The sequence below is a fragment of the Bidens hawaiensis genome, unplaced genomic scaffold, assembly GCF_021521415.1.
Source record: "Bidens hawaiensis isolate Kalapana, Puna unplaced genomic scaffold, B.hawaiensis_p1.1 tig00019943_1, whole genome shotgun sequence".
In the NCBI taxonomy this organism is placed as follows: domain Eukaryota; kingdom Viridiplantae; phylum Streptophyta; class Magnoliopsida; order Asterales; family Asteraceae; genus Bidens; species Bidens hawaiensis.
Window position 1 is genome coordinate 284,268 of NW_027493032.1, and position 12,855 is coordinate 297,122.

The following is a 12,855-nucleotide window of genomic DNA, read 5'->3' on the forward strand; positions in this document are numbered from 1 at the left end:
TTATTTAAAAAGACAAGCTTAATAATTTGGGATGAAGCACCCATGATTCATAAGCTTGCTTTCGAGGCGTTGGATAGGACTTTAAATGATGTTATACATGGTGATTCTGGTAATTCTTCTGAAGCCGTTTTTGGAGGTAAGGTTGTTGTTTTTGGTGGTGATTTTCGTCAAATTTTGCCCGTTGTAACCAACGGTACAAGAAGTGAATGTGTCAATGCTTGCATAAATTCTTCTTATATCTGGTCAAAATGTAAAGTTCTTAAACTAACTAAGAACATGAGGCTTACAGTTGGATGTCGATCTTCAGACGTTGAAAACATCAGAGAGTTTGCTGATTGGCTATTAGACATAGGTCAAGGAAACGTTGGTGGTCTAAATGACGGACAGTTGGTTATTGATATTCTAGACGATCTTTTGATATTGAACTCAGTTGATCCCATAGGTGATTTAATAACCTTTGTATATCCTAATATATTAGATAGATTCAACGAACTTACTTACTTTCAGGATCGTGCACTGTTGGCACCTTTGAATGAGGTTGTTCAAGAAATTAATGAACGCATGTTAGCCATATTTCCTGGTGAAGAAGTCGAGTATCTAAGTTCCTACAGTTTAGCTGAATGTGAAGACGTTTCAGAGGATTTTGCTCCACACTTGTACTCTCCTGATTTGTTAAATGATTTAAAGATGTCAGGAATGCCCAATCATAGATTGGTCCTCAAAGTTGGTGTCCCAATCATGCTATTAAGGAATATTAATCGTAAAAAGGGTTTGTGCAATGGAACGCGCCTTCAAGTTGTTAGTCTCGTTAGGCGTGTAATTGATGCTAAAGTTGTATCTGGTATGAATATAGGATATCGTACTCTAATTAGTCGAGTAACTCTTATACCAACTGATAAGAAACTTCCTTTAAGATTAAAAAGAAGACAATTTCCTATCTCAGTATGTTTTGCCATGACAATCATCAAGAGTCAAGGTTAATCTTTGTCAAGAGTTGGATTGTATCTTAAAGATCCAGTATTTTCCCATGGTCAGCTTTATGTCGCTTTGTCAAGAGTGAAGAGTCGAGATGGTATTAAGTTAGTGATACTCGACAAAGAATCAAAGCTTACAAATAAAACAACAAATGTTGTGTACAAGGAGATTTTTGGAAACGTAGAATGAAAACATAGTGAATTTGTCATGTCTTTGAAATTGTTCTATTCTACACTTATTGTTATCATGTAACTTTTTTGGGTCTATACTTTTTTTGTTCTATACTTTTGTTTGTTATCATATCTTAAAAATTGTTATTAAGTTATAAATAAATATTTAATGTTAATATATACAAAAAAAATCCGGATTCAAATGTTTAATAACATACCATTGTTTATATGAGTATTTCAATTTTAACTTAAAGTATTAAAAATAGTAAATATAATATTTAATAAAATATAAGAAATATAGGGTAACTATGCCTGATATACTCATTAGATAGATATAATGATTTACATCTTTGGAAAACTAAACCGTCACTTCATTTTTGTATTTTATAATTATCAATTGAATTCATCATCATCTTCTTCTTCTTCTTTTACACTCCAAAGGTTTTCATAACAAAATTAATCGGAAAAAAATGTCTACCATTGTCAATTGGAAGTTCTCTACTGTTTTACGTAAGTATGAATTTCTGTTTAGCGATTTACTAAAATACACAAAGATAATACTGAATATGTGATGATGTTTAATAACCTCCTCAAACATCAGATTCATGAGATTGGTGTTCGAAAACTTTTACCATGTCTAGAGGAAACCAATCTCATAAATCTTTTACATCATTACCTTGCTGATCTTCACCAAGATGTTTTACCGTTTGAACATGTTAGGGATTGGTATTTTTATCCTAATCAAAACAAAGTTGTTATAAAGTTTGAGAATGACTAGTACAAAAATTTGAATCCTAAACAACTTTCATCATGTGATGATTTGTTTCTTTTGAGAGAGCTAGATATGTTGAAGTTATCTAATCATATAAAAGAAGTTGCACATGTTGAGTTGGAAAGGGAGGTTGGTTTGAAGGTTAAATGGTTAGACGAGTGTGCAAACTATGAAAGTGATTATGATGGTAATCCGGAAAGTTTGTTGTCCGATGACGAAGGAGAAGGTAATATATTAATGCTTTAGATATTCTTCATAGATTTAATAAAAGAAGTATATTGTCAACATCTTTTTAGACCAACTAATAAGTATTTTTATGAACTTTAGATTTGTAGGTTGTACATAACAACTTTGTAATGCTTAGATGTTAGTAATTATTAAACATGTTGTTATGTTAAGTTTAATTTAATTGAATATTGTGTTGTTTTTATAACTTTTCAGGTTAATAGAAAGTGGAAGTTTATGTTTGTATAACTTTTGAAGACTTTGATGATGTTTTAATATCAAAGAAGATGTTTAGTGTTTTTGTTAATGTCTTTTGGTTGTTTTGTTTCAATTAACTTATTGTAACTTTGAAGTTTGAATCTTAAGACAATGTAAATTAATAAATATTTTGGTAACAAAGTATGAAGAAGTAGTATGTTAACTTAAATCTATGTATAAGTTAATTTTTTGTATTGACATGTTGTTTCACCCGCGTGTCACGCGGGTCTATACCCTAGTAACCAATATACCTTTCCATTCACAAATTCGTTGGTACAAAGAATGGATTCACGTGATGATAATCATGTTAGAGAATCTTATAGTTATAGCTATGAAAACAAACTGTTTGCAAAATATATGTAATTACTTGAAATTATGTGTAGACTTATGGATCTTTGTATAATAAACTTTTAACTTTAATATAAGTAAATCAAATAACCAGAATCAAAAGTCAACTAATAAAAAAAAGAGTCAAACATGATTAAAAACGCTACAGGCGCACCTTAAATTGGTCGAGTAATATTCTGGCACCGCATATATACTTGTCTCTAATATCGTAACCTGCAAATAACAATTTTACTCAATTGAATTCAACAAACTCATTCGTATCAGTAATTATTAATCAGATTTACATTTAAATTAGGCTGTATGTGAAATAATCTAAAAGATGTGATAAAAAAATCTGGACGCAAAAGTCTAATTAACATGAAATTTGTAACCTGTAATTGATGCCAATATGTAAATGAGACGACAGTTGATTATATCGATCATGAATTGGTGACATTGGGGAAATCGACTAGAAAAATTAGGGTTTGCTTTCAGTAGATAATCGTTGAAGACAACAACACAGGTTATCATTGTTTCTATCAAATATTTGTGATTAACATATTTGTATACATTTCACTGCCTTTGGATAATCTAGAAGAACAACAGACGGGCTGTAAAGAAATTAGGGTTTCATATATGATTGGATTGCACTGTGGTGAAGACGGTTGGATTGCACTGTGGTGAAGACACGTGTTTTAATAATAGAGAGTGAAAATAAAATGAGGGGCTGATATATGGATGACAGGTGTAAAAAACCCTATTTTATTATAATAGTAGATTATGGATACAGGATACTTCAAATTGATGACGCTCATGGCATATCCATAACTTTATTCTGTTTATTCAACTTGTTTATTCAACTGGTAGTGGTCTTTACAATTTCATGTACTAATTGTCAGCCATGACAAAATTCTAAACATGATATTAACTGATGTCAGATACAAAAATGTCCTAGTTTTAGTGTTTTACCGAGCTACTATGATCTGGAGGGTGATTGTATAATGTATATGAACTTGCTATCATATCAGCATGTTGTAGTTCTCATATCATAAGTACAATCTGCCATCCCATGTTGTTATAGATAAAACTCACATGTCGTAGCTCCAACTGCGTCAACGATTCAACATATATTTCCCAAATTATGATAACAAAAATCAATCAATTAAAAAACAGATATAAAAGTTTGTACATTAAAAAAATGGCCGTTTTGGTTCAAGTGATACAGCCAACAACAAGTATGTAGAGCTTTATCATTGCCGTTTTTTAAAAAGAAAAAACAGTAGCAAAGTAGCCGATTACCGCTTTTGGAGAGAAGTAAGCTCCGTTCATCAACGTGTTTCTATATCTAAGGAGTTCTCAAAGCTTTAGCCAGATTTATATCTTGACGGTTCTGAAACTCAAGCGCAGTCTCGAGCCTTTCCACAAGAATGAATATCTTTGGCCGTTGTTCACGATCGTAGTGCAAACACTGGAATGCAATGTTTGAAAATATTTCCAAAGAAGTCGGGTCCATTTGTGACGTGAGATCTTTAAAGATAATGTGGTCTAACTTCTTATGCATATAGCTTTGTTTCCAAGTAGGCACTAAAATCTTTAATCAACCGTTAGTATAATCAAAGCATAATCTCCCACATAAGACGACCCCAAACGAGTATATGTCTGATTCTTTGGTTAGGGAGTACGTTTCCATATATTGGGGATCACAGTAACCAGGAGTGCCCACAATGTTGGTTATAAGAACCGTGTGATGTTGATTATGTTGGGTTCCAGTGGTGATCAGTCAACGGTTTAACTTTTAAACCCGATTTAATAAAATTAGTTTCATAATTATTAATCACATTAATAACAGAATACGCAGCGGAATATAAAACGAGTAATCACCAAAAACGGAACCGTACAGGATCCGGTTACAAACGATACGAGTACGAGTAATAATATACGATATATTGTTAACTACCGATGAGATAAATAATACCTCGGTTAATAATTAACCGGTTGAGACACCGAGGTTCAACGAACAAACGCTAGTTGACGAATCGAACAAGCGGGTTGCAACAGCGGCTACGCGCGGTGGCAGCGGCGTGTCAACAGCAGCAGCGGAGGACGGCGCGGGCTAGGCGGCGTCGTGCGGTGGTGACTACCTGCTTGTATAAACGACGGACGGTGGTTTACTTTGGCTTGCGGCAATTATTGAGTTGTTTGGCGGCTGCTGTTTTCTATCTCCAACAATATGGGAATATCCAGACTTTGGAGAGTTGTGACGGCAGAATCACTCTTTCTCTTAGTTGGCCATATTTATGTTAATATAATTATATATAAGTATATAATTATTAAAACCTAACCGGGCCTCCAAAGTCCAGCTCGTTTAAAGCCCAAACAAGTTTATTTACTTAGTAAATAAACTATAACATTTATAACTATTATAAATGATAATTCCGTCATAGTTATATTCGTCATTTACCGGTTAAACAATGTAAGCGGATTTTTAGTTCATTGTCCAAGGTGTAACTCTCACGGGTCGTAACTCGGTTGGTCGCGTTAAATTAACCGAACCGGTCCACTATTTCCAACAGTCTCCCACTTGGACGGCTTTCGATTAATATCCTTAACGCAGACAGTCAGCGGTGCTCTAGCTACACATGGCCGCCCCCAACAAGTTATGACACTTTAAATTTATTAACCAAAAGATCTTGGAATACACTATTGCAAGATAATGAAATTATAGTAATCGTTGTCATCTATCCTTTCCGTATAAGACACCAATTGAACAATGAGACATGGATCAGATCAATCTCATATGGCGTTCAACCATTATCGTTTTCGTTCTCGAGTCAAAGTGGTCCAATCAAACACACAGTAAGTTTGGGTGAGGCCTCACACTTTACCAGTTTGAATCAACGAAGGCGCCAAGATGTCTAACTGTTACATATCATGTAAGAGTATAGAATACCATCTTGATTACATACAACTTCCACTGAACTTCAGAATACTCCCAACCGATGCCTTTATGACTGGCAGTTACGCGACAGCGTTTGACACTGATCAAAGAATACCTTTAGTAAACGAAAGTTCTAATATGTATCTCAGGTCTAAGGATACTAAATGTGCATACCAATATCAAATGCATCTTATGACTAGGATCCATGAAGATGATTTAATGCGAGTTATATCCAACGTAATTCATAATGAGGTCTGTGAGTTTGGAAGTCAACCCTTTGAGTCCAAAGTCAGAATAGTCTTAATTCTGAATCGCTCCCACGAGTCTGACCGACTACGGATAATTTAGAATACAATATTCATGGATTAAACGTATTAAAAAGAACACAGTTGTATTATTCAACGTTTGCATTTAACCATTAAATCAAAAGTGAACTGAAAAGTACAACCGTTTAAATGTTCATACATCCAAATACTGAATCAAAATAAATCACTAGCAAATCTAAGCCAGATAGCATCTCTATGCTGATCATGCTTGTCCTGAGTCATCGGCTTAGTGAACAGGTCAGCTAGATTTTGATCTGTGTCAACTTTGCTTATCACGATGTCACCTCGTTCCAGTATTTCCCGAATAAGATGGAACTTCCTCAGAATGTGTTTGGTTCTGTGATGAGACCTTGGCTCTTTTGCTTGAGCAATAGCACCTGTGTTATCACAGAACACCTCAATTGGTTTGCGAATACTTGGAACCACATCGAGATCAGTAATTAACTTCTTCATCCAAGCAGCCTCCTTAGCAGCATCTGATGCAGCTATATATTCGGATTCGGTGGTAGAATCCGCCACTACACTCTGCTTGGAGCTCTTCCAATAAATGGCTCCTCCATTAAGAGTGAAAACGAATCTCGCTCAGTCTGGAAGCTAGCATCAGTGTAACACCTTACAGTGAGCTCCTCTTCCACTCCCCCAAACACCAAGAACATATCTTTTGTCCTATTCAAGTACCTTAGAATATTCTTCACAGCAGTCCAATGGGCCATGCCAGGACTCTGTTGAAAACGACTGGTCATGCTCAAAGCATACGAGACGTCAGGTCTGGTGCATAACATAGCATACATGATAGAACCAACCGCAGAAGCATATGGAATTGCTTGCATATGCTTAGATTCAATGTCCGTTGCCGGAGATTGCGATTTGCTCAACACGGTTCCTTTAGTCATTGGAACAGCTCCTTTCTTGGAGGTTTCCATTGAGAATCGTGCCATTACTTTGTCTATGTAAGTACTTTGACTTAGCCCTAGAATCCGCTTAGATCTATCTCTATAGATCTTTATTCCTAGAATATAAGCGGCTTCTCCAAGATCTTTCATTGCAAAACAAGATTCCAACCAGTGCTTAACTTCCTTAAGCATAGGAATGTTGTTTCCAATGATCAGTATATCATCCACATACAAGATGAGGAATGATATAGTGCTCCCACTAGCCTTTCTGTAAACACAAGGCTCATCTTCATTTTTAACAAAACCAAACTCTTTGATTTTCTCATCAAAGTGAAGATTCCAGCTTCGAGATGCTTGCTTATGTCCATAAATGGACTTGTTCAATTTGCAAACCCTAGTAGGATATTTTGGATCGACAAAACCTTTAGGCTGAACCATATAAACATCTTCAGAAAGATGTCCATTAAGAAAAGCGGTTTTGACATCCATTTGCCATATTTCATAGTCATAATATGCAGCAATGGCAAGTAATATCCTTATTGACTTAGTCATAGCAACGGGCGAGAAGGTTTCATCATAGTCAACACCTTGAGTTTGTGCAAAACCTTTCGCGACTAGCCGTGCCTTATTGGTTTGTACATTTCCATGCATGTCGGTTTTTCTCTTGAAAATCCATTTGCTCCCTACTGCCCGACAATCGGAGGGTAGCTCAACCAAGTTCCAAACTTGGTTATCCTGCATGGATTGCATCTTGGCGTTCATGCCATCTTGCCATTTCTCGGATTCCGGATCCAAGATAGTAGTTTTGTAGTTAGTAGGCTCTTCGCCAGACTCGGCTACTAATAAGACTTCGCTACCATCTAGATGCCATAAGTATCTAGAATTTGGTACGGGTGTCCTACTACTTCTGCGAACGCTCGTGTTCACGTCTGATGTATCAGCAACAACAACTTGTTGATCAGACGCTCCAACTTCCTCAACGGTTGTTTGTGGTTCTTGAATTTCTTCAAGATCGATAATGTTATCTCCAGTTCCTCGATTAAGAAATTTCTTCTCAAGGAAGTGGCCTTTCCACTTGATAGAAATCGTATTTGTATCAGGATGAAAGAAGTAATAACCGCTTTGGGTATAGTATCCGACGAAAACAACATTTACGCCGCGGGGATCAATTTTGTCATCGGACTCACTTGAGATGTAAGCATCACATCCCCATACTCTAAGGTAAGACAATTTGGGCTTATTTCCCTTGTGCCATATCTCATATGGGGTTTTGTCTATCTTCTTAGTTGGAGCTACATTGACAATGCTGGTGGCGGTCATAAGGGCATAACCCCAAAAGGAGTGAGGCAAGTTAGTTCTACACATCATCGATCGAACCATGTTTAGCAAAGTTCGATTTCTCCTCTCGCTCAGGCCATTTTGTTGGGGTGTGCCAGGTGGAGTGAGCTGTGAAATAATTTCATGCTCTTTTAGATGAGTGATGAATTCTGAGCTGAGATACTCTCTACCTCGATCTGATCGAAGCATTTTAATGGTTTTACCAAGTTGTTTTTCCACTTCATTTTGAAACTCTTTGAACCTTTCAAAAGTTTTGTGCTTGTGTTTCATAAGATACACATAAGCGTATCGACTATAATCGTCGATAAAGGAAACGAAGTATCTTTCATGGTTTCTAGTCATGGTTCTGAAAGGTCCACATACATCAGAATGTACGATTCCTAACAAATCACTTACTCGTTCACTTTTATGAGTGAAGGAGTCTTTGGCGAGTTTGCCAGCTAAGCAAGATTCGCAATCATCAAACGAGTCCGGTCCTGTAGATTCAATAATCCCTTCAGATTGGAGTCTTTTAACTCTTGCCTTGCTTATGTGGCCAAGTCGGCAATGCCATAGAAAAGTATCATTGATGCTAATCTTGATACGTTTTGAAAGATGATATACGTTATTATCTGGTTGAACATCAATCTCATAAATACCATTTCGAGGTTTAGCCTCAAAATAAAAGATATCGTTTAAGTAAGAAGAAATAGCCATGCCATTAAAAACGTACTTAAAACCTTGTTCAAGCAACAATGAAAATGAAATGATGTTTCTGGTCAAACCAGGAGCATACAAACAATCATTCAAAGGAAAAACTAGGCCAGATGGACAAGTAAAATGAAAAACTCCAGTTGCCAGAACTTGTACTCTCTTCCCATCTCCAACGATGAGTTCCATGCTGCCTTTATTCAGTTTCTTCCACTTCTCAGGCTCCTGCAAGACGTTAACAATGTGGAAACCACATCCGGTATCAAATACCCATGTGTTGCTAGAGACAGTGAAAAGTTCAATAACGTATATGGAAATACCTCGAGACGTGCCTTCACCATTGGCCTTCTTCTTTGCTATCTCAGCTAGATGCTCGGGGCAGTTACGCATCCAGTGCCCCATCTTGTTGCACTTAAAGCACTGGCGCTCTTCAGGAGGCGGCGGTGGTGTCTTTGCAACTTTCTTGTTAGTGTTGGTGGCAGATTTGGCAGCAACAGTAACTTTCTTCTTGCCTTTTCCCTTATAACCTTGATTCATGGGTTTAGGCTTCTTTACACCAGCAGATCGGATCATCAAAACTTGATTGGTCCTAGAAGGAACGTTCATCTCAGCCGTTTTAAGCATGTTGTGCAGCTCCGGCACTGTCTTTACCCAGCCGTTCATGTTGAAATTCATTACCAACTGGTCGTAACAGCTGGGGAGATAGTTGAGGATGAAATCCGCTGCCATTTAATCGGGCAGGGGATAATCAAGCTTCTTAAGCTAATCGATGTGCCCTTTCATCTTAAGAACATGTGCACTGACGGGAGACCCTTCTGCCATCTTGCAACTAATTAGTTGTTTCATGGTATCGAACCGTTCCTGACGGGCTTGTTTCTGGAACATGCCCTTGAGTTTTTCCAGCATCTCATAGGCACCAAAGTCTTCCAAGCCCTTAGCGAGCTCAGAAGTCATGGTGGCTAGCATAATACAGGAGACATCAGCCGAGTCATCCTTATGCATGTCAAGAGCTTTTCGAGCAGCGGCTGTGTTGTTTTCAGGCTCGGATGGAACAGGTCCATCGAGAACATACATGCGCTTAGCCATGGTGAGAACGAGTCTCAAGTTGCGGTGCCATTCGATGAAGTAAGTACCGTTCAGTTTATCATTCTCAAGGATAGACTTATGGGCGTAGGGTGAGTTTTCGTTTGATGACATCTGATTAAAAAGCAAAAGTAAATTTAATTAGTATTTTCGATGTAGTAGTCCTATTATTAATGACCCAATAACATTAATGAAATAGGAGTTTGAGAATCTGGCTTCCAGTTATTAAAGGCAGCTGTAGCACACAACATTAATAAGTGGTTAGGCAGACTGACAACGATTGTCAATTGTGAATAGAGCACAACTCTCGGTTATGAGGCCTATAAAGACAACGATTGTCTGTATCGATACGTTTAGCCTCATCTTTTCCCACTTTAAGTCTCCAGACAGCTGTAGCATGTAACAGGAGAGTAAAGTAATAGTTGTCCTAGTACAGTGACGTGTGAAAGGGCCGGATGTGTCAACGAAGCACTTTCACCTTAATGGGATAGGCTAGAAAACAAGTGCGGTGCTTTAGCTTCAAACACTCGAAATTTCGCAGTATGCCTCAAGTGTGACTTGTAGTAGGATTGGCATAAATTATTGGTTTTAAATTGGGATTAATTTTATAATTACCAAATAGAGTAAAAGTCAAATTTTACTGTATTTATTATCGGGACAAAATGATGAACTCTTTCATCTCTCAGGACGCTTAGTTTTAAATAACCTATTAAAAACTAAGTTTGTCGCGATACGACTAACCAATTTTAAGTTAATAGAAAACTATTAAGTTATAAGGTTTTGGAAAATCAAATTTAGTTTAATTTTGCAAAAACTTAATTGGTTAATAAAAAATTTATTTTAATATATTTGGTATTAGGTTGGTGGTATTATAACCTATTATAACCAAGCAAGCAACTACAATAGCAAACAAAAATATGTAAATCTTAAATGGCCAAAAGGTGATTGGTCTTGCTAGAGCCTATTAGCAAGACCAATCGGGTCAAGGGGTCACAACACAAACAACCAAAAGGATGGACTCCTGGTGCATCCGGTCAACTTTGCTAACTCCCACTGACTTCAAGAACTCCACGAGCTCGTCCTCAGTTTTTCCTTCGGGTCTTCTTCATTACAATATTCACTAATACAAGTAATGAAAAACTAAACCCCATCTATTACAATTTTGAACCATCAAAGTGGCCAAAAAAACTATAAAATAAAACCGAAAAATAAATACAACTTTTGAACCATCCATATGGCCAAAAACCAAAAACCATTAACCAAACAAACAAGGTCGGGCCAGATTTACAAATTCAATAAAAATAAAATTGAGCAATATTTTGTTCAAATAAAATAAATAAAAATTGACCAAACCAAGATTGCTCAAAAACATATATAGATTAAAAACTTCAACTAGCTTGAAGTTTATAATGTAGATCCGATGAAAAGACCGGATTCGACTCGTATGTTGTAACCAAGGCCCTGATACCACTGTTGGGTTCCAGTGGTGATCAGTCAACGGTTTAACTTTTAAACCCGGTTTAATAAAATTAGTTTCATAATTATTAATCACATTAATAACAGAATACGCAGCGGAATAAAACGAGTAATCACCAAAAACGGAACCGTACAGGATCCGGTTACAAACGATACGAGTACGAGTAATAATATACGATATATTGTTAACTACCGATGAGATAAATAATACCTCGGTTAATGATTAACTGGTTGAGACACCGAGGTTCAACGAACAAACGCTAGTTGACGAATCGAACAAGCGGGTTGCAACAGCGGCTACGCGCGGTGGCAGCGGCGTGTCAACAGCAGCAGCGGAGGACGGCGCGGGCTAGGCGGCGTCGTGCGGTGGTGACTACCTGCTTGTATAAACGACGGACGGTGGTTTACTTTGGCTTGCGGCAATTATTGAGTTGTTTGGCGGCTACTGTTTTCTATCTCCAACAATATGGGAATATCCACTGACTTTGGAGAGTTGTGACGGCAGAATCACTTTTTCTCTTAGTTGGCCATATTTAGGTTAATATAATTATATATAAGTATATAATTATTAAAACCTAACCGGGCCTCCAAAGTCCAACTCGTTTAAAGCCCGAACAAGTTTATTTACTTAGTAAATAAACTATAACATTTATAACTATTATAAATGTTAATTCCGTCATAGTTATATTCGTCATTTACTGGTTAAACAATGTAAGCGGATTTTTAGTTCGTTGTCCAAGGTGTAACTCTCACAGGTCGTAACTCGGTTGGTCGCGTTAAATTAACCGAACCGGTCCACTATTTCCAACAGATTAGCAGGTCCTAGTTTTGAAAGTCCCATGTCGGAAAGTTTAGCATTCCAATTTTTGTCTAGCAGAAAGTTGACACTTTTTATATCTCTGTGGAGAACTCTTTGCTGGGAGCCCTTGTCATCGTGAAGATAGGCTAGACCCCTTGCAGCATCAAGGCATATCTTGAGACGTTGTGTCCACGTGAGAACCGTGGAGCTTAAATGACGATCAAGGCTTCCATTAGATTCATGCTCGTACATAAGGATCTTCTCCCCATCATCGTCACAAAATCCGAGGAGAGAGATGAGATTCCTATGTGTGTAACGAGAAAGCATCATAATCTCCTTCCAAAATTCTGGGTCTCCTTGCCCAAATTCACGATTCAAACGCTTAATAGCAACCAAGCTTCGCCCCTGAGAGTGGGAGATTTCCCCTTCGTACACCTTCCCAAATCCACCTGTTCCAAGAACTTTGCTACGGAAACCATTGGTGGCCTTTTTTAATTCTCCTAGTTGGATTCTAAGATGCTCAAACTCTTTCGTGACGGACACCATTATATTTGTATCAAACAAAAATAAGAAAGGTTAAATAAA

At 37.2% G+C, this 12,855-nt stretch overlaps 1 protein-coding gene and 1 pseudogene across 1 annotated transcript; one reads left to right on the top strand and one right to left on the bottom strand.

The window, feature by feature from the left end:
- Positions 1–42: 42 nt before the first annotated feature.
- LOC143559609 (uncharacterized) lies at positions 43–2,363 on the top strand. The gene is made up of 3 exons (XM_077048133.1): positions 43–942; positions 1,924–2,143; positions 2,359–2,363. Exons 1-3 carry the CDS (start codon positions 43–45, stop codon positions 2,361–2,363), a joined length of 1,125 nt encoding a protein of 374 aa, XP_076904248.1.
- A 9,889-nt stretch (positions 2,364–12,252) lies between these two features.
- On the bottom strand, positions 12,253–12,597 carry LOC143559611 (putative serine/threonine-protein kinase PBL17 pseudogene; annotated as a pseudogene).
- Positions 12,598–12,855: the final 258 nt, after the last annotated feature.

Excerpts from the sequence above, each read along its gene's own strand:
- LOC143559609 (XM_077048133.1), top strand. The coding sequence starts at position 43 with ATGATTCATAAGCTTGCTTTCGAGGCGTTGGATAGGACTTTAAATGAT. Across the intron at positions 943-1,923 it reads GAAGACAATTTCCTATCTCA|TACAAAAATTTGAATCCTAA; the intron begins GTATGTTTTGCC and ends GAGAATGACTAG.